This window comes from Rhinolophus sinicus, chromosome 5 (assembly GCF_057876585.1).
Source record: "Rhinolophus sinicus isolate RSI-liver-muscle chromosome 5, RSI-T2T, whole genome shotgun sequence".
Lineage (NCBI taxonomy): Eukaryota > Metazoa > Chordata > Mammalia > Chiroptera > Rhinolophidae > Rhinolophus > Rhinolophus sinicus.
This window is the reverse complement of record NC_142505.1, coordinates 82,962,703-82,988,637: the sequence shown is the minus strand read 5'-3', so window position 1 is coordinate 82,988,637 and position 25,935 is coordinate 82,962,703. Positions and strand designations below refer to the sequence as shown.

Here is a 25,935-nt window from a genome sequence, read left to right as displayed (position 1 = left end):
ATATTTTTAAAAACTAATGAAGAGCTCCATAAATTTATGTAGAAGATGTCCAGGATATATTGTTAGTGCAAAAAAGCAAAGTGAAAACTTTTGCTTTTTACCATGTGGAACTAGCCATACCAGTAATAAACAACTAGAAGACTGAAGAAAATATGTGGAAAATGCTTTCAGACATTGACTCAAAAGGAATGCAAGACAGAGAAGGAAAGCAAATGCAGTGAGTCCTAGGATCTCTGGTTTTGTTGTTGTTTTGTTTTGCCTGGAGGCAGTTTTCAGACCATAGGGCAAGAAAAGAAAAATCCAAGAATAACACGGTGGTCTTGTTTGGGGAGGCTAAGACAGCTAGAATTTGTGGGACAGAATACCAGAGAGAACGGAGCTACACCTACAAGTCCAGAAATCTGGATAAGGATCTTCTTGAGTCTTTCCCTGAATGATAATCTGAGCATATATAGATTAACACTCTTTTGAAGCTGGGCAAAGAACAGCTGTCAAGGGAGTTATCAGCTGAAGAATTCCTGGAGTTCACAGGGATGGGAAATATTTGAATTCCATTCACCCAGAATACAGAACCCTGCTGAACACTCAGAGAAATAAAAAAGTCACAACTTATCAGTAAGGCTAAACTAGCCTAGGAAAAGGCTTATGTAGACCTGCCCTAACAAAACTTAAAAACAAGCCTTGAAAAGATCAACCTGATCTTCCAAAACAAAAACAAAAACTTTCAATAGTTCTTAAAGAAAGACAACAAAATTCAAACACTCAACAATGTAGCATTTACAATGTCTACAATAAAACATTACTGGACATGCAAATAAGCAGCACACTGTGACCTAAACCCAGAAAGAAAATTAGCACTAGAAATGACAGAAGTGATGAAATTAGAGACAAGGACTTTAAAACAGCTATTGTAAATGTTCTCAAGGATTTAAAGGAAAACATAAAAACAATGAGAGAAATGAAATAATGAAATGAAACTTCTAGAGATGAAAAATACAATATATGAAATGAAAACTTCACTAGATGGGATTAGCAGCAGACTAGACACTGAGGAAGGAAAGATCACTGAACTTGAAATAATAGCAATAGAAACTATCCAAACTGCAATACACAGAGAAAAAAAGATTGGGAGAAAAAAAAAAAGAACAGAGAATCAGCAACCTGTGGGAAAATATCAAGTGGTCTAACATAAGTGCATTTGGAGTTCCATAATTCTATGTGTCATAAGTAATACTTTAATAAAGCCCCAAACTTCTTAAGCTTAAAGAAAATTATAGGCCCACAGAATCAAGAAGCTCAGTGAATCCTACATAGGATAAACATAAAGAAAAACACACCAACATTGATAATACATTTCTGAAAACCATTGATAAAGAGAAAAATTTAGAAGCAGTTGGAGAAAACAAAACATTAAGTATGAGGGAACAAAGGTATGAAAGATTGTAGACTTCTCATTAGAAACAATGCAAGGCAGAAGATAGAGGAACAATATCTTTAATGTGCTGAGAGAAAAAAAGTCACCCTAGAATTTTATATCCAGCAAAAGTATTATTAAAAAGGAAGGTGAAATGAAGATTTTTCTCAAACAAAAACTAAGGAAATTTGCAACCAGCAGATCTTTACTGCAAGAAACATTAAAGGAAAGTTCTTTAGTCTGAAGGAAAATGACAATAGATGGAAACTTGGATCTATATAAAGAAATTAGTGACAGAAATTATTAAAATGTAGATTACATATTAAACACTTTTCTTCTCACTTTTTCACTGCTTTAAAGATGATTGATTAAAGCAAAAGTAATAACATATTTTTGGGCTTAAAATATTTGCAGAAGTAAAATGTGTGACAATGATAGCACAAAAAAACAGAGGGGGAAAAATAGAAGTATTAGGTTGGTGCAAAAGTAATTGTGGTTTAAAAGGTTAAAAATAATTGCAAAATAATTGCAAAAACCGCAATTACTTTTGCACCATCCTAATATATCGTTAAATGGTTCTTCCATTAATGTGAAGTGCTATAATTTATTTGAATTATATTTATTGTGGTAAGTTAAAGGTGCATAGTATAAACCCTAGAACAACCACTTAAAAAATTAAAGAGGATATCTAATAAACTAATACCAGAGACACATGGAATACTAAACAATACTCAATCTAAAAGAAGGTAGGAAAAGATGAAGGAAATAAAAAACTGATGGGATAAGGAGAAAACAAAGAGCAAGATGTTAGACATAATCATAGCAATATTATATATATGTAAGTGGTCTAAACAGAGATGAATAAAAAAGCAAGACCCAACCATATGCTGTCTATAGAAAATGAACTTTACATATAAAGAATGGAAAAAGGTATATCATGCAAACACTAAGTATGAGGAAGCTGGAGTGGCTATATCAGTATCAGAAGAAACAGACTTTAAGGCAAGATACATTAGCAGAGAAAAAGAAAGAGATTTCAAAATGACAAAAAAATTAATTTATCAAGTATCAAGAAGATTTACCAATCTTAAATGTCTATTTACCCAACAACGAAAATTACCAGGGACAAAGAGGGACATTATATAATGATAAAAGGGTCAATCCACTAGGAAGACATAGACATCTTAAATGTGTATGTACCAAACAACAGAACTTCAAAATACATGAAGCAAAAATTGATATACCTAAAAGGTAAAATAGACAATTCCACCATTATAGTTGGGGACTTCAACAATTTGACAACAGTTGAGAAAACTACTAACAAGGATATAGAAGAAATGAACAATAATTCATAAAACTATTTTCCAATAATTGATAGAATTACTAACAAGGCTATAGAGGAAGTGAACAACATCATTAACTAATAGGATCTAATTAACACTTATAGAGCATTCCACTCAACAACAGAATACATATCTTTTCCAGCACCCATGGAACATTCTGTTCACATCCAGGGTCAGGAAACAAAGCTCAATAAATTTAAAAGAATGGAAATCACACAGAATATATGCTTTGACCATCCTGGAATTAAACAAAAAATTAGAAAGAAAACAGGAAAATCTCTAAACATTTGGAAATAAAACAACATAGAACTAAATAATCCTGGGTAAAAGGGTAGGTCTCAAAGGAAATTTTAAAATACATTGAACTGAATGAAAGTAAAAACACAACATATCAAAATTAATGGGATGCAACTAAGGCAGTCCTGAGAGGGAAATGTATAGCACTAAAGATAAGAGAAAATGGGGCTAGCCTGGTGGCTCAGGCGGTTGGAGCTCCATACTCCTAACTCCGAAGGCTGCTGGTTCGATTCCCACATGGGCCAGTGGGCTCCCAAACACAAGGTTGCTGGTTCAACTCCTCAAGTCCCGGAAGGGTTGATGGGCTGCACCCCCTGCAACTAGCAACGGCAACTGGAGCTGGAGCTGAGCTGTGTCCTCCACAACTAAGATTGAAAGGACAACAACTTGACTTGGAAAAAAGTCCTGAAAGTACACACTGTTCCCCAATACAGTCCTGTTCCCCTTCCCCAATAAAATCTTTTTAAAAAAAGATAAAAGGTTGCAAATCAATAAATTATTATCCTACCTCAAGAAACTAGACAAAAAGCAAAATAAACCCAAAGCAAGCAGATGAAAAGAAATGATAAATACAAGAGTAGAAACCAGTGAAATTGAGATCCTAGGTATGTACCCAACAGAAATTAAAACATATGTTCATACAAAGCCTTGTAGCAAATGTTCGTAGCAACATTTTTCATAATAGTCAAAAACTGGAATCAACCCAAATATCCATCAATGGATGAATGGATAAACAAAATGTGGTAATTTATACAATGAAATATTATTCAACAACAAAAGAAACAAAGTGCTGATACACGCTACAACATGGCTGACCCTCAAAAATATTATGCCAAGTGAAATAAGCCAACACACAAAAAAACTACATATTGTATGATTATGTAGTGTTTGTTGGGTTTATGTAAGAAATTGAAATTACAAACCCAGTACCGTTAACATTGCTCAAAAAATCCCCCGCCCTACCCATAGCCTCTAGGTCCAGATACGTAGTTGCATTGGAGAATTCTACCAAATTTTTCCCCCTTCTTCCACCCTACCCCCCAACTCCAGGTCAAGCCATTGTTTCTCAGTCTAGTTGTGTAGGACACAGCTCCCTAGCCCATGCTGGTATTATGAGCCTTGCTGAGGCAGTCAGTCGCTGGTCGGGGGCTCACGGCAGCTCACGGCAGCTCTTGACAACCACTCATGCTGGCCACCGGCCACGGCAGCACTCAGCAGCCCACAGCTGTCTGCACACAGCAGCTCATGGCAGCTCATGCCAACCTCCAGCTGCTCACGGCAGCCCAGCTCCAGGTAGAGCTGTTGTTCACAATCTTAGGTGTAGAGGGCGCAGCTCACTGGCCCATGTGGGAATTGAACCAGCCACCTCAGCGTTAGGAGCATGGCACTCCAACCACCTGAGCCCAGCCGGCCCCCAAATTTTTAAAGAAGAAGTAGCACCAATTCTAAACAATCTCTTCCCAAAAATAGAAGAGGAGAAAACACTGTTCAATTCATCATTACCCTGATATCAAAGCCAGACAAAGACAGCACAGAAAAGAAAGCTACAAACCAATGTCCCTCATGAATAAAGATACAAAAATTTTAAACAAAATATTAGCAATTAGAATTCAGAAATATTTAAAAAGAATTATACACCATGACCAATTAGAGTTTATTCTAGGGATGTAAGGCTGGCTTAGTATTTGAAAATTAGTCAGTGTAATTCACCATGTCAACAGGCTAAAGAAGAAAAATCACATGGTCATATACATTGATACAGAAAAAGCATGTGACAAAATTCAACACCCATTCATGATAAAAAAAATTTCTCAGAAAACTAGGAATAGACGATATCTTCCTCAAATTAATAAAGAGCATCCACACTAACCTACAGTAAACATTATATTTGATAATGAAAGACTGAAATTTCCCCTCTAAGATTAAAAACAAAAGCAAAGATGTCCAGTCTTACTATTCTTATTCAACATAATTCTAGAAGTTCTAACAGTGCAATAAGGCTAGAAAAGAAAAGACATACACATTGAAAGGATATCCCTATTTGCAGATGACATGACTGTCTACATAGAAAATTCCAGTGAATCTACAAGAAAACTGACAAGTCAATGAATACATGACTTCAGCAACATCCCAGGGTACAAAATTAACATATAAAAATCAATTGAATTTCTATATACTATCAATGGATATGTGGAAATTGAAATTACAAACCCAGTACCATTAATATTGCTTAAAAAACGAAATTTTTAGGTATAACTCTATCAAAATATACACAGAATTTGTAGGCTGAAACTTATGGAATGCTGATGAAAGAAATCAAAGACTATCTAAATAAATGGAGAGGGAGACATATAATATTAATGGGTTGGAAGACTCAACATAGTAAAGATGTCTATTCTCCCCATTTACTTCTCCAGGTTTAACATGATTCCTACCAAAATATGAGCAAAATGGTTTTTTTGTAATATAGACAAGCTTATTCTAAAAGTTATATGTAAAGGCACAGGCCAAAGAAGAGCTAAAACAATATTGAGAAAGAATAAAATGGGAGGAATTACTCTAATCAATTTTAAGATGTACAATATAGTTATAGTAATCAAGACACTGTGGTATTGGAAGAGAAACAGAATAGAGAACCCAGAAATAGACCCACACAAGTATGGCCAACTGGGTGTTTTTTTTTAAAGCCCTGAAGAAGATGTTTTGGCTCACATATCCGAAGTCCAGAAGAAAGCAGGTGTCATGATTAGTTAGATCCAGGGGCGTAAGTAGATCACCATTGACCTGATTTCTTTCCTTCTCTCTATTTAACATACAATGGTATTCTTCATGGTATTGCTTCATGCTAAGGCTGCCCCTGCTTTTATGGTCTTAATATGGCTGCCACCAATTCTTGCATGCTTCTATTTCCTCAGGAAGAAAAAAGCATCTTCCTAAAATCCCTAGTGTACACCTCTCTCAACCTTTTATGGACAACTGATTTTTGAAAAATGTGCAAAAAAGATTCAATAGAGGAAAGATAGTCTTTTTAACAAATGGTACTGAAGCCATTGGTCATTCATAGATAAAAAGTGACTCTTGACCTAAACCTCACACCATATACAAAAATTAGCTCAAAATGGATTATAAGCGCCAACATAAAACTATAAAACTTTTAGAAGAAAACAAAGGACAGAAGTCTTCAGGCCTTAGAGACTGTGAACAGTTCTTAGATATGATACCAAAAGCATGATCCATAAAAGAAATCAATAAATTGTACGCCATTGAAATTAAAAACTATTGCTTTAGGGAAGATCCTATTAAGAGGATGAAAAGACAAGCTACAGCCTGGAAGACAATATTTCCAAACCACATATCCGACAAAGGATTCATATCTAGAATATACAGATAACTCTCAAAATTCAACAGATTGGATTTCTAAAAAATTCAATTAGAAAATGGACAAAACACAAAAACAGACATCTCACTGAGGCAAATAAGCATATGAAAAGATATTCAATGTTATTAGCCATTATGGAAATGCAAATGAAAACCGCAATGAAATCTCATACACCTATTAGAACAGCTCAAGTAAAAAATAGTGACAATAGCAAATGCTGGTGAGACTATGGAGAAACTTAATCTGTCATACATTTCTGTTAGGAATGGAAAATGATACAGTCCTCTGGAAAACAGTTTGTTTCTTATACAACTAAATATATACTTACCATCTGATCCAGCAATTGCACTCATAAGCATATTTGCCAGAGAAATGTATACTTATGTCACAAAAACCTCTACACAATGTTCACAACAGCTTTCTTTGTAATAGCCCCAAACTGGAAACAACACAAATGTCTTCCAAGAGGTGAATGACTGAACTGTGGCATATCTATATGATGGAATACTACTCAGTAATAAAAGGAAACAAACTCTTGTTACCTGCAACAATTTTGATGGATCTCAAGGGCATTGTGCTGAGTGAAAAAAGTCAATCTTAAAATGTTGCATACTGTATTGTACCATTTATATAACATTTTCAAACTGACAAAATTATAAGAATGGTGAACAGATTAGTGGTCACCAGGGGTTAGGGCAATATAAGGTATTTCTTTGTGGTGATGGAACAGTTCTGTATTTGATTGTGGTGGTGGTTACACAAATCTATGCTGATGATAGAGTTGTATAGAACTATTCACACACACAAATGAGTTCATGTAAAACCTGAAATTTGAATAAGGTCTGCAAATTGTATCAATGTTTGTTTCCTGGTTTCGATATTACATACTACAGTAATATTAAGATGTCACTATTGGGGGAAGCTGGGTGATGGGACCTCTCTAGTTGTTTTTGCAACTTCCTGTGAATCTATAATGATTTTAAAATAAAAAATAAAAAGGTGCATATACTTAGAAATACAGCTTAATATGTGAAAAAAATATGTGATACAAAAACTGATACACCTAAAAGGAGAAAGAAAAATCCATGTTTTTAGTTAGAAATTTCAACTCTCCTCTGTCAGTGATTGATACAACGAATAGACAAAGAATGAGTAAGGTACAGAAGGCCTGAACAACACTATCAACCATCGTACCTAGTTGACACAACAATCACTAACAGCAGAATGCACATTGTTTTCAGGTGTGCAAAGAACATTCACCAAGACAGACTATATCCTGTGTCATGAAACAAAGTTTAACAATTTTTAAAGTATAGAAACAATACAAAGTATGTTCTTGGGTCACAACAAAATAAAATTAGAAATGGATGACAAAAGAATATTTGAGTAATCCTCAAATATTTGGAAATGAAACAATATGCTTTTAAATAATGCATTGCTCAAAGAAGAAACTACAGGGTGTATTAGAAAACATTTTGAATTGAACTTTAATGAAACATAACATCCAAAATTAGCTGGATGCAGCTAAAGCTCAGAGTGAAATTTATTTATTTAAATACTTTATTATATATTAGAGAAAGGAGAAAGGTGTAAAGTCAATGATCTAAGCCACAACCTTAAGAAGTTAGAAAGAGGAAATTAACCCCCAAAGAGTGGAAATAATAAAGATGAGAGTGGAAATTAATGAAATAGACAAATAATAGAGAAAAACCAATAAAACCAAAAGCTGTTACCCTAACAACAAAACGAGACAAAGAAATAGAAAGAAAAGTAAACTAGAGACCAATATCCTTTATAAACATACATGCAAAAATCTTTTACATAATATTAGCATGTTGAATCCAACAATATAGAAAAGGCTAGAATATGATGACTAAGTTGAGTATATTCTAAAAATGCAAAGTTCATTTAACATTTAAAAACCAATCTGTGTAATTTACCATATTAACAGAGTAAAATAGAAAAGTTCTACCATACTATTGGTTTCAACTTAAAATGTTTAATTACTGTTAATTCATTCCAGAAATATTTACTTAGAGTTGACAAAGTCAAGCACTGTTCCAGGCCTTAAGAATATAGAATGGAAAAAATAAATGAGTCCTTGCCATTAAAGAACTTATATTCTTGTTGGGGAGACAGAGCTAACACATTGCTGAAGAAGCAAATATGTGTATATATTAGATGAAAGTCATGGAACAAAAAGTAGTATCTTTTTAACATGGTTACTGAAGACTCTGTAGGATGTTTAAGGTATGTGTGGGTATACAGTCTTCCAAGTGTATTCAAAATATTAAAATCCAACAATTTTATTATTGTTGCTATGCATCTTTTATCCCAAATATTCCTTATCTGAAATTTTACTGTTTTATAACCCGAAAACAGTTGGTGAAGAAAAACTCAGTTTAAAAATTTCCATGGAAAACATAAAATCAAGTAAAAGAAAATTAAATAACAACAACAGATTAAAACAGCCTGATAAGTTTTAATCCAAACAGAATTCCAGTGGCAAAGAACTGGGCACCAGGACTAGTCTGAAGTGTGGGGTGAGTATGAATTAGACACAGTGAGCTTCTTGGGGTACTGGATGTTTCTAATAGTAAAAAAAAAAAAAAAAGATCAGTAAGAAAGAGAAAACACAGGGGTAGTTGTGCCATGAGCCCAGAAACATACCAGTGTAGAGTTATCAAGAAGCTTATCGTGCTCATCCTGGTAAGGATCTACCCATCTAAATGGATTATCATGATGGAAGAAATCAGAGTAAAAACATGGTGACCAACCACACTCTTACTATCTGCACTTGGAAGGTTCTCAGAATCTCAAACTTAACATGTTTACAATGCAACTCTTGATTTCTCTGAAATCTACCCTTCTCTAGTTTCACTAAATGGTACATTTGTCCATCTAGTTCCTTAATTCAGAAACCTGGAAATGACTCAGCCCCTCCTTCCTTTCATCTGTTGTATTTATTCAGTCAACAATATTTCATTGAGGATCTACAACTTGCCAGGCATTGAAGAATATAATAATAAACAAAATAGTTCTTGCCCTCATAGAGTTTACATTCTAGCCATTCCATTATTGTCTTGTTGAATCTATTTATTAAATATATCTCCAACCCATCCGTTTATTTCTATATTCGCTGCCTTCCTTTTAATCCAACCCAGCTCTGGTTCTTACTAGGAATGTTGCCATAGAGTCCCATCTGTTCTCCCTACTTCCATTTATAACCCTCATAAATAGAGTCACTACACAGCAAGCAGAGTACTCTTTTAAAAATTCAAATCATATCTTGTCACTGCCTTGTTGAAAACTGTTCAATTGCTCCTGAGTACAAGAGTTCTTAGAATAAAATCCAAAATATTTAATATGGTTTACAAGGCTCTGCTTTGCAATAGATATACCTCATCTACTTATTTTTCCATTTCTAGCCTCCCTAACACTTTTCGATTGCTCACCTTTTCTTTTTTCAGGAACTTTACACATGCTATCCCCTCTGTCCAACCATTTCTTCTCTGTTCTCTTTATTACCTAGCTAACTTCCACTTATCCTTCTGCTCCCACTCTAAATATCACTTCCTGAAAGAAGCCGTCCCTTTGGACTACGGTAGGCCTAACTATTACAAACTCTCTTAGCATCCTTATTTCCTCCTTGGTGGCATTTATCAGACTTGTAAAAGACCATATCTTAGAATGAGGACCCACTAATGTAGGAATCATATCTGCCTTTTTCATTGCTGTATTCTTTGCTTCTAGGACAGTGCCTTGCATGTAGTGCACAGTTAACAAACATTAGTTATATAAATACATGAATGAACCACCCACTACTAGAATTGGGGCAGACACTAGTGCTTATTCTCTTTTGGGATGGGCTCTTCCAACCTATACACTGCTAAGAATGGAAGCCTGAACTTATGCAGGGGGTTTAAGCTTATACTATATCTTCTAAAATTATACTATTACACAATATGAGAATAGAGCACCCTGCACCTCTTGTTTTCCAAAAGCATATGGAGTATACAAAAATCAATAGCTTTTCTGTAAACTGCCAATGGACAACAAGAAAATGAAATAAAAATACAATTTACAATAACATCCAAAACCATCAAATATGTAGGAATAATTTAATGAAAGATATACAAGACCTCTACACTATAAAACGTTGCTGAGAGAAGTTAAAGAAGACCTAAGTAAATGGAAATATATACCATTTTCATGGATTGGAAGTCTCACTATTATTAAGATGACTGCTTTCACAATAGATTTATAGATTCTGTTCAATCCCATTCAAAACCACTGCAGGCTTTTCCCCTCTGGAAAGTGACAAGATGGTGTGTGTTTTTTTTAATTGAGGAATATTGGGGAACAATGTGTTTTTCCAGGGCCCATCAGTTCCAAGTTGTTGTCGTTCAATCTAGTTGTGGAGGGCGCAGCTCAGCTCCAAGTCCAGTTGCCGTTTTCAATCTTTAGTTGCAGGGGGCACAGCCCACTATCCCATGTGGGAATTGAACCAGCAACCTTGTTGTTGAGAGCTCGTGTTCTAACCAACTGAGCCATCTGGCTGCCCCTCTAGAAGCTCAGTGGCAACTCATTGCCTTCAATCTAGTTGTGTGTGGAGGGTGCACCTCTCTGGCCCATATGGGAATCGAACTGGCAGCCCTGTTGTTCAGAGCTCGCACTCTAACCAACTGAACCATCCAACAACAAGATGGTTTTAATTTATTTGGAAAAACAAAGACCCAAGAATAGTCAAAACAGTGTTGAAAAGAAGAAAAAAGTTGGAAGACTTACCTGCCTGACTTCAAAACTTACTATAAAGCTACAATTATTAAGACAGTGTCTAAAAGGATGGACAAAGAGATCAGTGGCTGATGATACAGGGTCTAGAAGTAGACCCACGTATATCAATTAACTGATTCTCAATTCTCAAGTGTGCCAAAGCTATTCAATATGAAAAGCTAAATCTTTTTGACAAATGATGCCACAAAAACTGGGCATCTGTATAGGAAAAATGAACCTTGACCCTTACCTCATTCAACTGCTACCTCCATACCACTTGCAAAAATCAACTTTAAATAATGGCAAATAGAAGAGTCAATAGGTGTCAAGTACATGCCCTTTGCTCACCAGGAACATTCATTTCCTGCTTCCCTTTGTATACTGCAAGCAAGTATTACACAAGATAGAGCCAGTATATGCAAGTGACACATATTTGTGGAGATGCTTGCCTTTTCTTGCTTTCTAAGCTTTAGCAAACTCTTCAGATGAGCAACAGAATCCAGGTTAAAGGTGCCAAATCACCTGGTTTTCTGAATTCCTTTTAGAGACCAACAGCCAGGTAGCATTTACAATAAAACTAACATAGCGTAGATGGACAACAGAATCTGCACCAATAAGGAACCTTACTGTGACTAACCAATCAGATACACCTTTATGTATCTTACTGCTAGTATTCTCTTTCTCGACTTACCAGTAATTCTTTCACTCTTTTGATAGTTTCCATATTATCCACTTGACCTAATTTCACTTTCCAAAGGTAACTGTTTCCTTTTTCGTTGTTGTATTTTAGACTGCAAGCTTTCAAGTCACTGACAGTGATATATAATGGGGAATTTTATACGCAAATGTTATTCTATAACTTTTTAAGTGTTTTTAAATTGCAAGTTCAGCAAAATGCTAAGCTAACATTATTTGGATCCATTTGTACAATCACCTGATCACAAAGGGCAGTCCCTATCTAGCATACTGTGCTATTCAAATCCACTTACAGCATTTGAATTGGCCACAATGGAGTAGGAGATATGGCTGGTGAGTCCCCTGTCAGGATCTGAAGTGCAGACTTGGGCCATGGAGGTACTGGGAGGGTTGTCTCAGTCACAAGACCACATAGGAGGCCTGGTGGAAAACTGGCACATTGTTTTTGATGTCGCCAATGTATAGGGTGACGCTTCTGCTGGAATAAAGGGGTGGCTTGCTTCTGTCAGTGCTCATCATGGTGACATTTTATTCCAGGGTTTACTCTGGGCCCAGGGCCCCATCTGTTATAAGCTTGTAGTAATTATTGGAGGAAGATTAAATTCTGAAAGGTGCATTGTCTTGTACCAGACACGTCACCTCCCTGTTTTCTCCTGAATCTGGATCCTGTGTTTTAAACAGAGCAATTACTGTCCAAAATGAAGAATCTTCAGTAATCATTGTGGAAATAAAAGTAAAAATCACCTCTGGGACTTTGTCATTATCATCTAGAATTCTGATCTCAACTACACTGAGCAACCAGTTCCCCTGTTCCTTGCTTTCCAAACCATGGAATATGTTTTAATCTCTTCATAGTCCAAAGTACTTAAAGTTTCCATTTCTCCACTATTGTGATCAAGGCCAAACTGGATATGGGTACTCTGGGTTGCAAAGGCATACTTGATCTACTTTGAGGCCTTCGTCTGGGTCAGTGGCCCTCACCCTCACAATGGACATGTCTTCTCAAAGACTGACCCCATATACATTCTGGCTGAAATTCGGGGTGTGGGGATTGGTGTCATTGCGTTGCTCCTGGCTGGTCCTCACCATCTAAGGCTGTCAGGACTAAGTGACACACAAGCTTTGCTTTTCCAGGTCTAGTGGCTTCTCTAACACATATTTCATCGTATTTGTTTCTACTATTGATCTCTTTTACTTCAAAGACAAATAGAGAGTTGCTGCTAAGGTGGTAATTTTGTAAAGGAATTGCTTCCAACATCAGCATCTGCTGTAGTTTCTACTGCAAATCTTGCTCCAGGATGGGTCAACTCAGATATTTAACTCAGTAACACTCCTGCTGAACCAGAGGGTATTATGATTTGCATCTTGAATATTTATATTAATGTGAAAACCATTTAAAGGATTTTTCAACTTTCATTTTCTTAACATATGATACGTACTACAGCATGTGGGTATATCTACTCCGGGTCCATCCTATTAATCACAAGTAAGTCTCCACTTTCTTCGGTACTCGCTTTCCTAGTTAACCCACAGCTTCCAAGCAGGTAAGTCCTGGACACCAAGCCCCAGACCTGTGGCAAAGTCCGGTTAGAAAAGTCATCCAGTGGAAACCTTATGAAAACCCCTCATTTATTTGTTTCCACATTGGCTAATAGCAGTACTCTAGGTCCCCACTCTAGAACTGCAGCACGAAGAAGCCAAAGCTTGAGGTTCTGATGAGTTGAGAGCAATGAGAAAGATAAATATTTCTTACTGGAATTTGCAAGTTGAGAGGCAGTAGTACAGTCTTATTCATGCAATTAAATATTCCTGGGAATTTATATCCTCAGTGACTCCAGCATATAAAATAAAAGTGATGACTTCTTTATATTTCTTCTTGATGTTTAACAGTATTTTTTGGCTGAGTTTCCCTTTTTATTTATTTTTATGGAGGGGGGTAAGCTTTGTTTTTTTTTTCATATAATACAGTCTCAGGATGAACTATTGGCTGAATTTCAGTTGCAAATATATAAAAAGCTTCTAAGAAGTTTCACAACATGAAAAGCTTATGGATTTTAAAAGTTTGACAGATGTCCAGTTCCTTAGCTTTGTATAGTTAGGTCAGAGAACTGGCTCATATTAGGAATTCAATATAGAGGGAAAGGTAAAATAATTGGTTTTGCACTATGATTATTTTTCCCAAGAGACCACTTCCTAATCATTGAATTCAAGACTTTTATTGAGTATTTAGAAGGTGTGCAAACCACTGTGTGAAATGCTTCGGAGACTTAAAGATGAACTAAGAAGTTATACTTGTCCTCAATGATATTATACGTAGTAGATCTTCTAATGGCTTCTCTAAGAGAAATTGTGGAGGTATTGATTCCTTTTCTGTGTAGATACATTGTTTTATTTGATTCTGTGGCCCATCTGATGACAGTTGCTTCACATTTTCCGGAACCAGAGCTTTTCCCATTTGGTATCCAGAAAACTTATCTTGTATCAAAGATTTTTTTTTCAATTATCTATGCCATCAGCTATCTTTTCCTATCAGTATTTTAAAAAATGTATCCTCAACAGTGTAGTCTGTTATTGATAACTTTTCATTAGGTTCCTAAAAATGAACTCTAGGTGTAACATTAGAGAGTAAATCTGTCTCTTTCCTAATATATGCACTCATTCATTTGACCAACAGCCCTGCCTTCACAACTATGTGTTTGCTTAAAAAAATGTTTAATGGCTTTATTGAGGTATAAGTGACACACAAAGAACTGCACATATTTAATGTAGAGGTGTTTACTTTTTTGAACTTGATATCTTGCATGAAGAAAATATTTTTTTACAAGAACTATTCAATTCACGATCACAGCAATACTCTGTTACATGTAACTGAGAAAACTGGGATACAGCCCACTCATTCGCCTTCTCATTTATCAGAACCAACTTCTAGTTCAGTTCAAAATGATCTATGAGATGCATAGTCTCAACAAGGTGTACAGTCTGAGCAAGGACCTTGGATATTGCTGCTTTAAGGAGCATAACAGTCTTCTAGAATGGAAGTGTGGGAAGAATGTCTGCTGATAGATTACATTCCAATTTTAGACGCTATAGGCTTGTAGTGGAGCTACAACCCTAAGTTGTATCTGAACACTTTGATTAATTTATTAGATTAAGGAAGATAAACAAAGTCCTTGACATAATTTCATTACTAAAACCAGAAGAAATATAAACATCTAAACCCATTACCAAATTACTCTAAAAAAATCAACAAATATCCTAATTATCAATCACAAATATCCTAAAGCTAAGATTGATATTTTGTATAGCCATTAGCTTAAACTCACACAGTCAAAACCAAATTAACTCAAAATTTCAGGTTTTGGTGTTCCATTTTCCAGTTAAATCATCCTAGGAATCCTATTGGTGTAAATTGGTCCTATGAATAAGAAATCTCATAGCACCCTTGTTTAGGTTACACTATGGTTCAGACAGAGAAAAATTAACACTCATAAAATTGTCTCATTTGAAACAATGGTTCCACCATCTTTTATGACCCCAAACAGGAGCTTCTCAATCAAGAATGTGCCTGGGCATTTACGATTTTTAAATTAGCTTTCATAAAAACTTTAGAACAGTTTTACTTTCACCCACAGGTCATCCCATTGTACCACCTGGAGAAGCACACAAATCATTATTACTTTTCCCAACAGAATGTCAAGTGCACTGACATTGAAAGCATGACTCCTTTTCTATCAACAATGTCAAAAATGGCTACTGTTAAGTACACATTATGAAGCATGTTATCAGTGATATGTTATCACTAGTCCTCACCACGGTCTTTCAAATTATATATTGTTATCCCTATTTTGCTGAAGCTGAGATTAACTAACTTGTCACAGGTCCCACAGTTAGGAGTTACCTTGTTGCAAGGCTATTTTCCCATCATACTACGTCTTAGAATACTGATCTCAAATAATCCCCAGAGCACATACATTTGTTCATGTGTTCACTTAGCAACTATTTAATGAAGCCTATTTAGCTCAAACTAGAAGCATAGTTGAGATTCCTGATATTTGAGATATAGCCTATGGGTCATGATTATTCATTGCCGTAGCTCTTAATGATTTAATCCATAAATCGGGTTAAATGAATAAAAGTTATCTTTGGACAATACAAGGATAGCTTCCCAAATAATTTCTGTTATTTGTTGTGTGTTCTGTCTTTCATTTTGAATTAACCACCATATGAAAACTGGCCTCATGATAAATATTTTGCTAGCTTTTACAAAACGACAGGAGTTAAATTGCCTTCTATTTCCCTCAGTATTTTTTAGAAAACTCTACTTATTAAAATCCATTTGGAACTTACTGTCAATACAAAGTTTGCATTCTTAGATAAGCTCAAAACTAGTTTTTAAAAAATCAGACAAATAGAACCACACTATATTTCCTTTTTCACCTTGGTTGTCAGGAAGCATAAAGTGGCGTGTAAATCTCAGTAGCAGTAACTATCTCATTTTAGGGCCATTTGATTATCTTTCATTCTCCAAATGGTTTTCAATCTCTTTTATAAGTCTAAGTTGTAATAACTTGTATTTTTGAAAGTAGAAAGGCAACAAATAAAGAAAGAGAAAATTATCAGGATGTTATGGTTCCCTACCAAGTTACAGAATTCACCAAAAGAAACCAGGCTTCTCACAGGTTCCAGCAATACTTTCCCAAGAATAATATACTTTAGCATTCAGTTTCTGTTCAACATTTTACAAGAAACATAAGGTTCTCAGGAAACACTTAGAATTTGTGCACTTTCCAGAAAATTTTCTATGTGAAAATTGTGGGAAATTTAACATAAGAAGAAAATAGAAGTACTGCAAATTCACCACCAAAAATACGCTCAAAACACAATTTGTTAACTCTGGGTGTTCCACAAAGCCATTATTAAGATCATCAGTGTGGGTAAAATGAGCAAAAGAAATATCTAACTTGGAAACATATATAGACATTGTGTTCACAAAACCTATAATGGGGGTGAAAAATAAATAAACAATCTCTTCATGACAACACTTAAACTGTCTGCATATTTCAGCGAGAAAACTTTAAGTGTGTAATAAATAAACTCACCATATTTGGAAGTTCATGAATGATTTGAAACCATGAAATGACTTAGGACAATGAGAAAGTATAAATGTATGCATCCCCAGTGACCAGAAGGAATTATCGCACTTTAAAAGAAACTAAACGCACTTTATGAATTTGTTAGCAATTTCACGTGTTGTTCGAAGTCGCTCTATTTACAAAAGTTTATCAAAAATATTTGTACTTTTCATTGCATTGGATTTATCTTCTCTAAAAGAATTTGTATTCTTAACAGATAAATTGGCATCAGATGTTCAATATAAAATTGTTGCACGGCCAATGAGAAGTAAAAAGACCAATTAAAAGCAGGACGAATTTTATAGTTGGTAAATTAAATTAGAAAATTTAAATAGAGTGTTAATAAGTTTATAGAGAGCATTAAAAATGGATATAAATTTTTATAAATGACATATAGAAATATGTAAAATCGTTACACATACGGCATGAGGGTAGGCAGATGGGTTGTCATTGGTGTTTGCCATGTATACATACATTTGTTGGTGTCTGCTTTATAAATTCCAAATATATACTAATTACCTATAGTAAGAGATATTTTGCTCAAAGCTCAGAGAAGAATATTTGATACAGACTCACCTGAATTAATGCATGATTATCTTTAGAAAACACCGAATCACCTGACAGCAAAAGAGGCTCGCTTTTCTCACAGCTCTCCTGGCTGATGAGCGTGTCCGCATAGTTGGGCTGCGGGAAGATCAGGTGACTCTTCCCTGAGTCCGCGGTGAGGGAGACCTCGTGGGAATAGGTCTGCAGGAAAGCCCTCACCCCGTCCACGCCCACAAAGTGAGAGGCAGGCACGCCCGCCAATCCGCCTCCGCCTCCAGAAGCCTGGAGCAGACGCGACGTGTGCCAGCGCCGCAGTCTGAGCGCCAATAGCACGATGACAAACGCGAGGAAGACGCAAGAGACGGCCGCCACCGCCACTACCAGGTAGAGTGTTAGGCCTGAATTGTCAGGGTTGGCGGAAGGCTCTAGACTGCCCAGGTCGGCCAGGACGTCTGGGATGCTGTCAGCCACGGCCACGGTGAGCGTGACGGTGGCCGAGAGAGGGGGCTGGCCGTGGTCCTGGACCGCCACCACCAGGCTCTGCTTGAGCGCGTCTCTGTCCAGCAGGGCCCGTGCAGTGCGCACCTCGCCCGTGTGCAGCCCCACGGAGAAGAGCCCTGGCTCGCTGGCCTTGAGCAGGCGGTAGGACAGCCAGGCGTTCTGGCCCGAGTCTCTGTCCACTGCCACCACCTTAGTCACCAGATAGCCTGGCTCTGCGGATCGGGGTGCCAGCTCCACACCGGTGGAGCCATCAGTGGGGAGAGCAGGGTACAGGATCTCTGGCGTGTTGTCGTTCTGATCCAGTACAAACAGGCTTAGTGACACGTTGCTGCTGAGTGCAGGGTCCCCACTATCATGTGCCATCACTTGTAGGAGCAGGTCACGGAACTGCTCATAGTCGAAGGAACACAGTGCATACAGGACCCCGGTGTCCGAGTTGATGGAGACGTAAGAGGATAGGGACACTCCTTGGAGGGTGTCCTCGACCAGGGAATAAGTGACCTGCGCGTTCTCTCCATAGTCGGGGTCATAGGCGGTCACTGCGACTATAGAGGCTCCCCTGGGGTTGTTCTCTGGGATGTAGGCTGTGTAGGAGGCACGAGAGAAGGCGGGCGGGTTGTCGTTGGTGTCTGCCACATTCAGTGAGATGTAAGTTTCCGTGGACAAGGGCGGACTTCCTCGGTCAGTGGCGGTCACTGTGATGTTGTAACTAGGAACCAGTTCTCGGTCCAGGAGTGTGTCAGTCACTAAACTATAGTAATTTCCATAAGACTTTTCTAATTTAAAGGGCAGATTCCCCTGGATGAAACAGATCACTTGTCCGTTTTCTTCAGAGTCTTGATCATTGACATTTAAAAGGGCAATTAATGTTCCTCTGGGAGAGTTTTCCAGAATAGAGCTGGAGAGAGAGGTGACAACTACTTCGGGGGCATTGTCATTCACATCCAAAACTGTGATCAGGACTTTGGCTCGTGCGGAATATCCTGCGTTATCCATTGCTTGCACTTCCATCTCGTAAAATCCAGACTCCTCATGGTTCAGCTCCCCTATTGTTGAAATTGTCCCTAAATAACAATCTAGCTTGAAAAGTTGGGCCGCCTTGCTGTCCACATACCGGAAGGAATACATCACTTCCGCGTTAGGTCCTTCGTCAGGGTCGGTTGCGTTGACCAGAAGCAGCGTGGTGCCCACGGCCACATTCTCCGGAACGCTCACGCGGTACTCGGACTGAGCAAACACTGGCGCGTTGTCGTTCACATCAACTACTATCACGCGGATGCGCGCGGTGCCAGTGCGCACTGGCTCGCCCCCGTCGGAGGCCGTGAGAACCAGGTGGTGAACCGCGTTTTCCTCGCGGTCCAGGGCGCGCTCCAGCACCAGTTCCGGGTACTTGTTACCATCCGCTCCGCTCTGCACCTCCAGGGAGAAGTGAGTATTACTGCTGAGCTCGTAGCTCTGGAGAGAATTCTTCCCGCTATCCGGATCCCAAGCGTGGGGAAGGGGGAACCGCATCCCAGTGGCTGCGTTTTCACTCATTTTTATTTCTAATTCACCTTCCGGGAAGGAGGGGGCATTATCATTAATGTCCCTCACTTCTACCACCACCCCGTATATTTTCACTTTATCCTCCATCAAAATCTCCAGGTTTAGTTGACACTTTATGGCCCCCGTACAGAGTTCCTCCCGGTCTATCCTGCCTGTAGTGACCAAACTGCCGCTTCGCGGGTTCAGAGCGAAAAGTTGCGTCCTACCTCTGGAGACGATGCGGACTCCGCGCTCCTCCAGTTCCCGGGGCTCCAGCCCCAGGTCCTTGGCGATGTTGCCCACCCTCGAGCCTTTCTCCAGCTCCTCAGGAACTGAATACTGGATTTGGGTGCATCCAATTTCCCACAGAATCCCCAGGAGAACTCCCAGGAGGAGCAGCCCTTTGCAGTCCTGGTGCAGTCGCGCAGAAATCATTGTCACTTTCCTGGAGGATTATTTCCAATTCTCCGCTTGACCACCGAGGTCAGGATCAGCTCCTCCGTCCTTAAAATCCTTCAGCTGGAGGACCAGAGCTCTTCCGCTCAGTTTCCTCTGTCCGGGGGGAGATGGTCAGTTTCTATCTGTCGGTGCTTTGTGCTTCAGGCGCGTGCACCGCAAGCAGGATCTCTCCGCTTTTCTCTCCCTGATTGGTGAACAGCGGCGCTCAGAGTCCTAACCAATTACTGCACAATCTTGAACTCCGTTAAAGGATTTTTGGATCTTAAATAGCTCCACCTACTGTTCTTCAAATATGGATGGAAGTGGAGCCCACTAAAAGAAACTACAGTATTTGTTTTAATTAAAACTTCAGCGAATTTCTTTTTATTTCCCTAAAATTTGTCATACATAGCTACTTTCTTAAGACTTTCTGTAGCTGTAGGCATATTTTTATCTTTCCAATGAGCTTTTAAATGAATTTGAAGTTTCTATGCACAGGACTTTTATCCTTATAATTTTAATGCACCTGCTTTGATATGATGCCCCCCCTCAACAAACCTATTATGGGACATTTCCCTAGGAGTTTCCTCTTTTGAGAAATCATGTAATACAGTAATTTAAATTTTCTCACTCAGTTATAATTTGGGGCAAATTTTGTGATAGATTCTTAAATTTGCCTAAATGGAAGAACTACTTTAATAGGTTGTTGACACTTAACATTCAAAAATCAAGTTTTCACAATAATATGGAAACATAAAATAAGAAATGTGATTGTACACATTATCAAATCATAGGAAGTTAAGAGAAGAAGACACATTAACATTTTTAGGACAAAATGGAAGCATTCCAACTTGCATTTACTGGAAATAAGTGTAGTATTCTACACTAATACATTATATTTCAAAAGAATTTGTAGGAAAAGTAGTAATCCAAATAACATAAACTTACCTTTTTCTGGGTAACAAACCTAGTTCCAATTACTACGAATTACTGGCAATACATTTGGAAGCCCATCAAAATATATGAAAAATTTCTCATTGTTGTGCTTTCATGAATGTAAATATTTATATTCTGAGGATAAGCATGTTTGGCAGGCATACCAGAAAATAATATTTTTTTTAATTGGGAAGAAATACATAGTTGGCTCTGAGAAAAGATCAGGCATAAAAATTACCTACTCAGTGGGATTCAAAGAATCCCTAGCAAATGTACCTGACTATTATAAAATCATCACTACGTATGTCTTTTTTAAAAAAGCCTTTTCTAATGTATTTCCCTCTCACTTGGTAGTTAATAGGGTAAAGAAAATTAAAGCAAACCATTTGCAGATAAAAGGCATTCACTGAAACTCACGTGAGTAGAAGCAACAGAGATAGAGCTTAACTTGTTATTCTCCTCAGTGACACTTACTACCAAAGATGCTTCATTAGAAAGATCTTGTGGGGGTACCGTTTCTGGCGTCATGGAGACCAAATTAAACCTTGTTTGCTGAGAATCCGAGGCAACATACAGATTGTAGGAATAAGGCAAAGTTCCCTCGTCGTACTTGATAGAAACCCCAGGTCCAGTCTTAGAACAGAGACCAGGCTGAAAGCAGCCCCAGGCCGCGGGGCTGGAGGAGCGTCGCAGGCGCAGGGCCACCGCCAGAATCACCGCGAGGAGGAAAAGAACCGAGATCAAGGCCAAGGCCACAACCAGGTAAAACTGCAGCTCAGCCTCGGGGTCAGGGGGCGCGGGCCGGTCACTGAGGTCTGGCAGTACCTCTTGTAGGCTGTCAGCGAAGACCAGGAGCAGCGTGGCAGTGGCCGAGAGGGGCGGCTGTCCCCCATCGCGCACAGCGACCAATAGGCGCTGGCGGGCCGCGTCCCTGTCGCCCAAAGCGCGCGCCGTGCGCACCTCGCCCGTGCGCAGCCCCAGGCTGAACAGTCCGGGCTCGCTGGCCTGCAGCACGTGGTAGGACAGCCAGGCGTTGTGTCCCGAGTCCGCGTCCACCGCCACCACCTTGGTGACCAGGTAGCCTGGCTGCGCGGCGCGCGGCACCGTGTCGAAGAGCGCCGAGCCGTCGGGCCCCAGCGCGGGGTACAGCACCCTTGGCGCGTTGTCGTTGCGGTCGCCCACCAACACGCGCACGCTCACGTTGGCGCTGAGCGCGGGCGAGCCCTGGTCGCGGGCCTGCAGCGTCAGCTCGAAGGCGCGCAGCTGCTCGTGGTCGAAGGCGCGCTGTGCGAACACCACCCCGCTCTGCGCGCTCACGGACACGTAGGACGACAGCGCCCGCGGCTCCAGGTCGCTGGCCACGATGGAGTAGGAGACGTGGCCGTTGGGCCCCAGGTCGGGGTCAGAGGCGCTGACCTGCGCTATGGAGGCACCAGGCGGGTTGTTTTCTGGCACATGGACCAAGTAGGCTGACTGTTGGAAAACCGGGGCGTTGTCGTTGACGTCACCGATGCGTAGGGTGATAGTGGTGCTGGAGGAGAGGGGTGGCTTGCCTTTGTCGGTGGCTGTGATGGTGACATTGTACTCTGGGGTCTGTTCCCGGTCCAGGACCCCGTCAGTTACAAGCTTGTAGTAATTATTGGCGGAAGACTGAATTCTAAAAGGAACTTTCTCTTTTATGAAGCATGTGACTTGCCTGTTTTCTCCCGAATCTTTATCATATGTTTTGAACAAAGCAATCGCTGTTCCGGGCTCTGCGTCCTCGGTTATGGAACTAGACACCGAAGTGAAAACCACTTCTGGAGCATTGTCATTCTCATCTAGAATTTCTAGTATAATTTTACATTCGCTGGCCATTCCTCCACCGTCCTTGGCTTCTATGTTCATGGTATAACTGCTACTGGTTTCGAAGTCTATAGGGTCTTTGGATTTAATTTCTCCACTTTGATGGTCTAGCATGAACACATTCCCAACATCTCGTAGTGTTTTGAAAGAGTAAGTGATCTCTGCGTTGATGCCTTCATCCTGGTCGGTGGCTGTCACCTTTAGCACAGAGGTGCCTGGGGGCACGTTCTCACGCAGGCTAACTTTGTACACGTCCTGACTGAACACGGGGGGGTTATCATTGGCATCGGTGACCTGGATACTGATTTGAGTGGTGCCAGTTCGAGCTGGGTCACCCCCATCCACTGCTGTCAGGACCAGGAGATGGGCGCTCTGTCGTTCCCGATCCAGGGGCTTCTCCAACACCAATGCTGGGGCGTTCTTGCCTTCAGTCTTATCCTTCATCATCAGAGAGAAGTGCTCATTAGAGCTGAGTTGGTACCTCTGGAGAGAGTTAGGCCCTACATCTGCATCAATAGCGGATTCCAGGCCAAAGCGAGTTCCTGGGATTGCTAATTCATTGATTTGTAAAACAATGCTATTTTGGGGGAAATTAGGTGGATTGTCATTAATATCCTCTATCATCACGTTTATGTGAAAAACATTTAGAGGGTTTTCTGCTACGATCTCTAAGGGCACGATACACAGAGGGTTTTGGGGGCAGAGTGACTCCCGATCAATTCTGTCACTCACAAGTAAGTTCCCATTCTCCGTGTTTATGGTAAAGTATTGTTTCTCTGCACTAACTCTGAGGTTGCGGTTCATTAAATCTCGTACACGCAGCCCCAGGTCCTCAGCGAGGTTCCCCACCACAGAGCCCTTGGCCATTTCTTCGGGAATGGAGTAGCGGACCTGCGCGGAGAGCGCTCCGCAGAACAAAGGCAGCAGGAAGAGAAGGGGTACTTGCCGCCGCCGCCGGGTACCGCTCCTCCTCTGCTGCGCTCTGTTTCCCATCCTTCTCTGCGCTGCTGCAGCCTCTGACGTTAAGAGACGATTCTTTCTTTACAAATTGCGTTTAAAATATCTTCTTTCACCGCGTAGAAAACTCAAGCCTCCCGGTTTGAAGGCGTCCCAATCGGCATTCCGGAATCAGATTTGCGGAGCAGTGAGCCGGAGCCCGGGCCCCTCTCCTTTCGGACTTGCTTTTGTGACTGCGCAGAAAATCACCCGGGTGGATCCTGGACTCCGGCTCTTCCAGCACATTGGCCAACAGCGGCGCTCGGAGTCTATTTGGAAAACTGCAGTTACTGCAATTAGTAATGGCATTTGGCCTTCCGACAGATTTGTTGGGCGGATGTATAGGGACTGAGGCAGTTTATGAGCTTTAGACGTGTCTATTTTCCGGTGTTTCCTACCAAAGAAGGTCCTTAAAGATGGGGTCCTATAGAAGAGCCACTAACCCAGTAATGAGAAAAGTTTGTCTTTTTCTAAGCAGAGGCAGAGCAGATATTGGAAGAACAGAGCAAAGTCTTCTCACCAGAACAAAGACCATATGGGAAAGTAGCCCCACCAAGTGGTATGGGGAAATTTTGACAACCATGAAAGGATCCTCCAGTTATCAGAAGAAACTGGAGGAGAGCTCAGAGCTACACAGGCTATACTCAGGATAAGGATGGTGAATGCCATAAAGTCTTCCTTGTTATTTATAAAAGAGATTTATGAAAGGGATGAAGTATTTTACACTTTCATCATGAACAGAACATTAAAGTATACCCTAGTGAGTTACCATAGGAATTTAATGACATGAAATGTGAGGATGTTTTATTTTTATCCCTTGATTTAACTGGACCATATATTGCACCTTACAGAGCTTTATCACTACCTCTGAGTCAAAATAACCGTCTTAATCTCAAGTTTCAAAGCCAACCTTTACTTTTTATTTTCCAAGGTCTTAGTTACCAGTTCCTAACTAGTTCAAACTATGTTTAAAAAATATATACGGGAACACCTCCCTCTCTCAGTAAATACCTCATATTCTTTTAATTCATCTAATTTCAGTTCAGTTCAGTTCAATCTTTTTTCTCTGTTTGTAATTCCAAGCATTCCAATTTTATCCCTAGATGTTCAAAACACGCTAACATTTTTTCTTGACTTCATGACACATTTATGCATCTATTGCAAGACTTCCCTCTCCTACAGTTGAAATTATTTGCTCCCAGACAGCATTCAGTTTATAGTTAATTACATTAAGGTCAATTCCTAAATGAGAAAGAAAACTTGAAAGAGAACATGAATATGCAAGTAATTTGAAGCAAATATCTAGAGTGGTGTGAGAATGCTGAGTTGAATTGATTATGGAGATGGTTCCTGTGATCAAATATCCTAGATAGGTCTCCTTTCCTGACTTGACTTTCCTAGACATTTGCTTCTGATAACACCTGCATTATTAGGTAACTCTAAAGCTTCAATAACAATTTGGTTCTGAATAGAAGAATTGAGTATACGTAGATATAAAATGAGTTTACGAAGGAAATAAAGAAGGAATCCATGACTCATAGACATATTGAAAACAAACAAAATTATCCAGAGTAAAACCAGCTAAATCAATCTTTTATAAAGTCTAAATACCCATTCCATCTCTTATATTCACAAACTATTCCATATGAATAAATCTGAAAATGTAAACATGTTTAACAGTTTTGAAAATAACTTTTTGATAAGCATTGGATAAAATTAAGTTATTTCTGTGATTTTACTAAAATTAAAAAAAAAACCCTTCAACATAGATACTAAAGTACAAGTGAAAGAATAAAAGGAAATAATACCAGTTCAACAATTCAATTATTTCTTCAGAACAATCTAATGACTTCACTGTAGAAATAGAAAAGATGCTTAGAACTTAAACAAGGCGTGTTCTACCTTTCCTCTCCCAAGGGAGTCTAGTAATTAAAAGGCAGTCAACATGTCTGTTTTCATGGGATAAATAAATGATACAAAGTTGAAATAATCAATAGGGTCTAAACATATTACCGGCCATAAAAATCAAAATAGAATTGTTTTGTGCTCAGAGAAAAGCTTACATGTGTAAATGTGGACATGTGTGTGAGAGTATATAAATAGGAAAAAGAG

The 25,935-nt window shown here is 39.2% G+C and overlaps 1 protein-coding gene across 17 annotated transcripts in view; it reads right to left on the bottom strand.

Annotated features, from left to right (window-relative positions):
- The window catches only part of LOC109451094 (protocadherin gamma-C4), a 149,525-nt gene that overhangs the window by 40,070 nt on the left and 83,520 nt on the right, over positions 1-25,935 (bottom strand). The window contains exon 1 of one of the 17 annotated variants that reach the window (XM_074313683.2): positions 21,457-24,045. The exons of 15 other annotated variants lie outside the window; for them this stretch is intronic. In XM_074313683.2, coding sequence (XP_074169784.2) covers positions 21,457-23,820 — 2,364 coding nt within the window. In that variant the 5' untranslated portion in view covers positions 23,821-24,045. Of the gene's footprint in view, positions 1-17,613; positions 20,320-21,456; positions 24,046-25,935 lie in introns of those variants that run through there. One more of the 17 variants, XM_019739020.3, reaches the window with a different exon arrangement.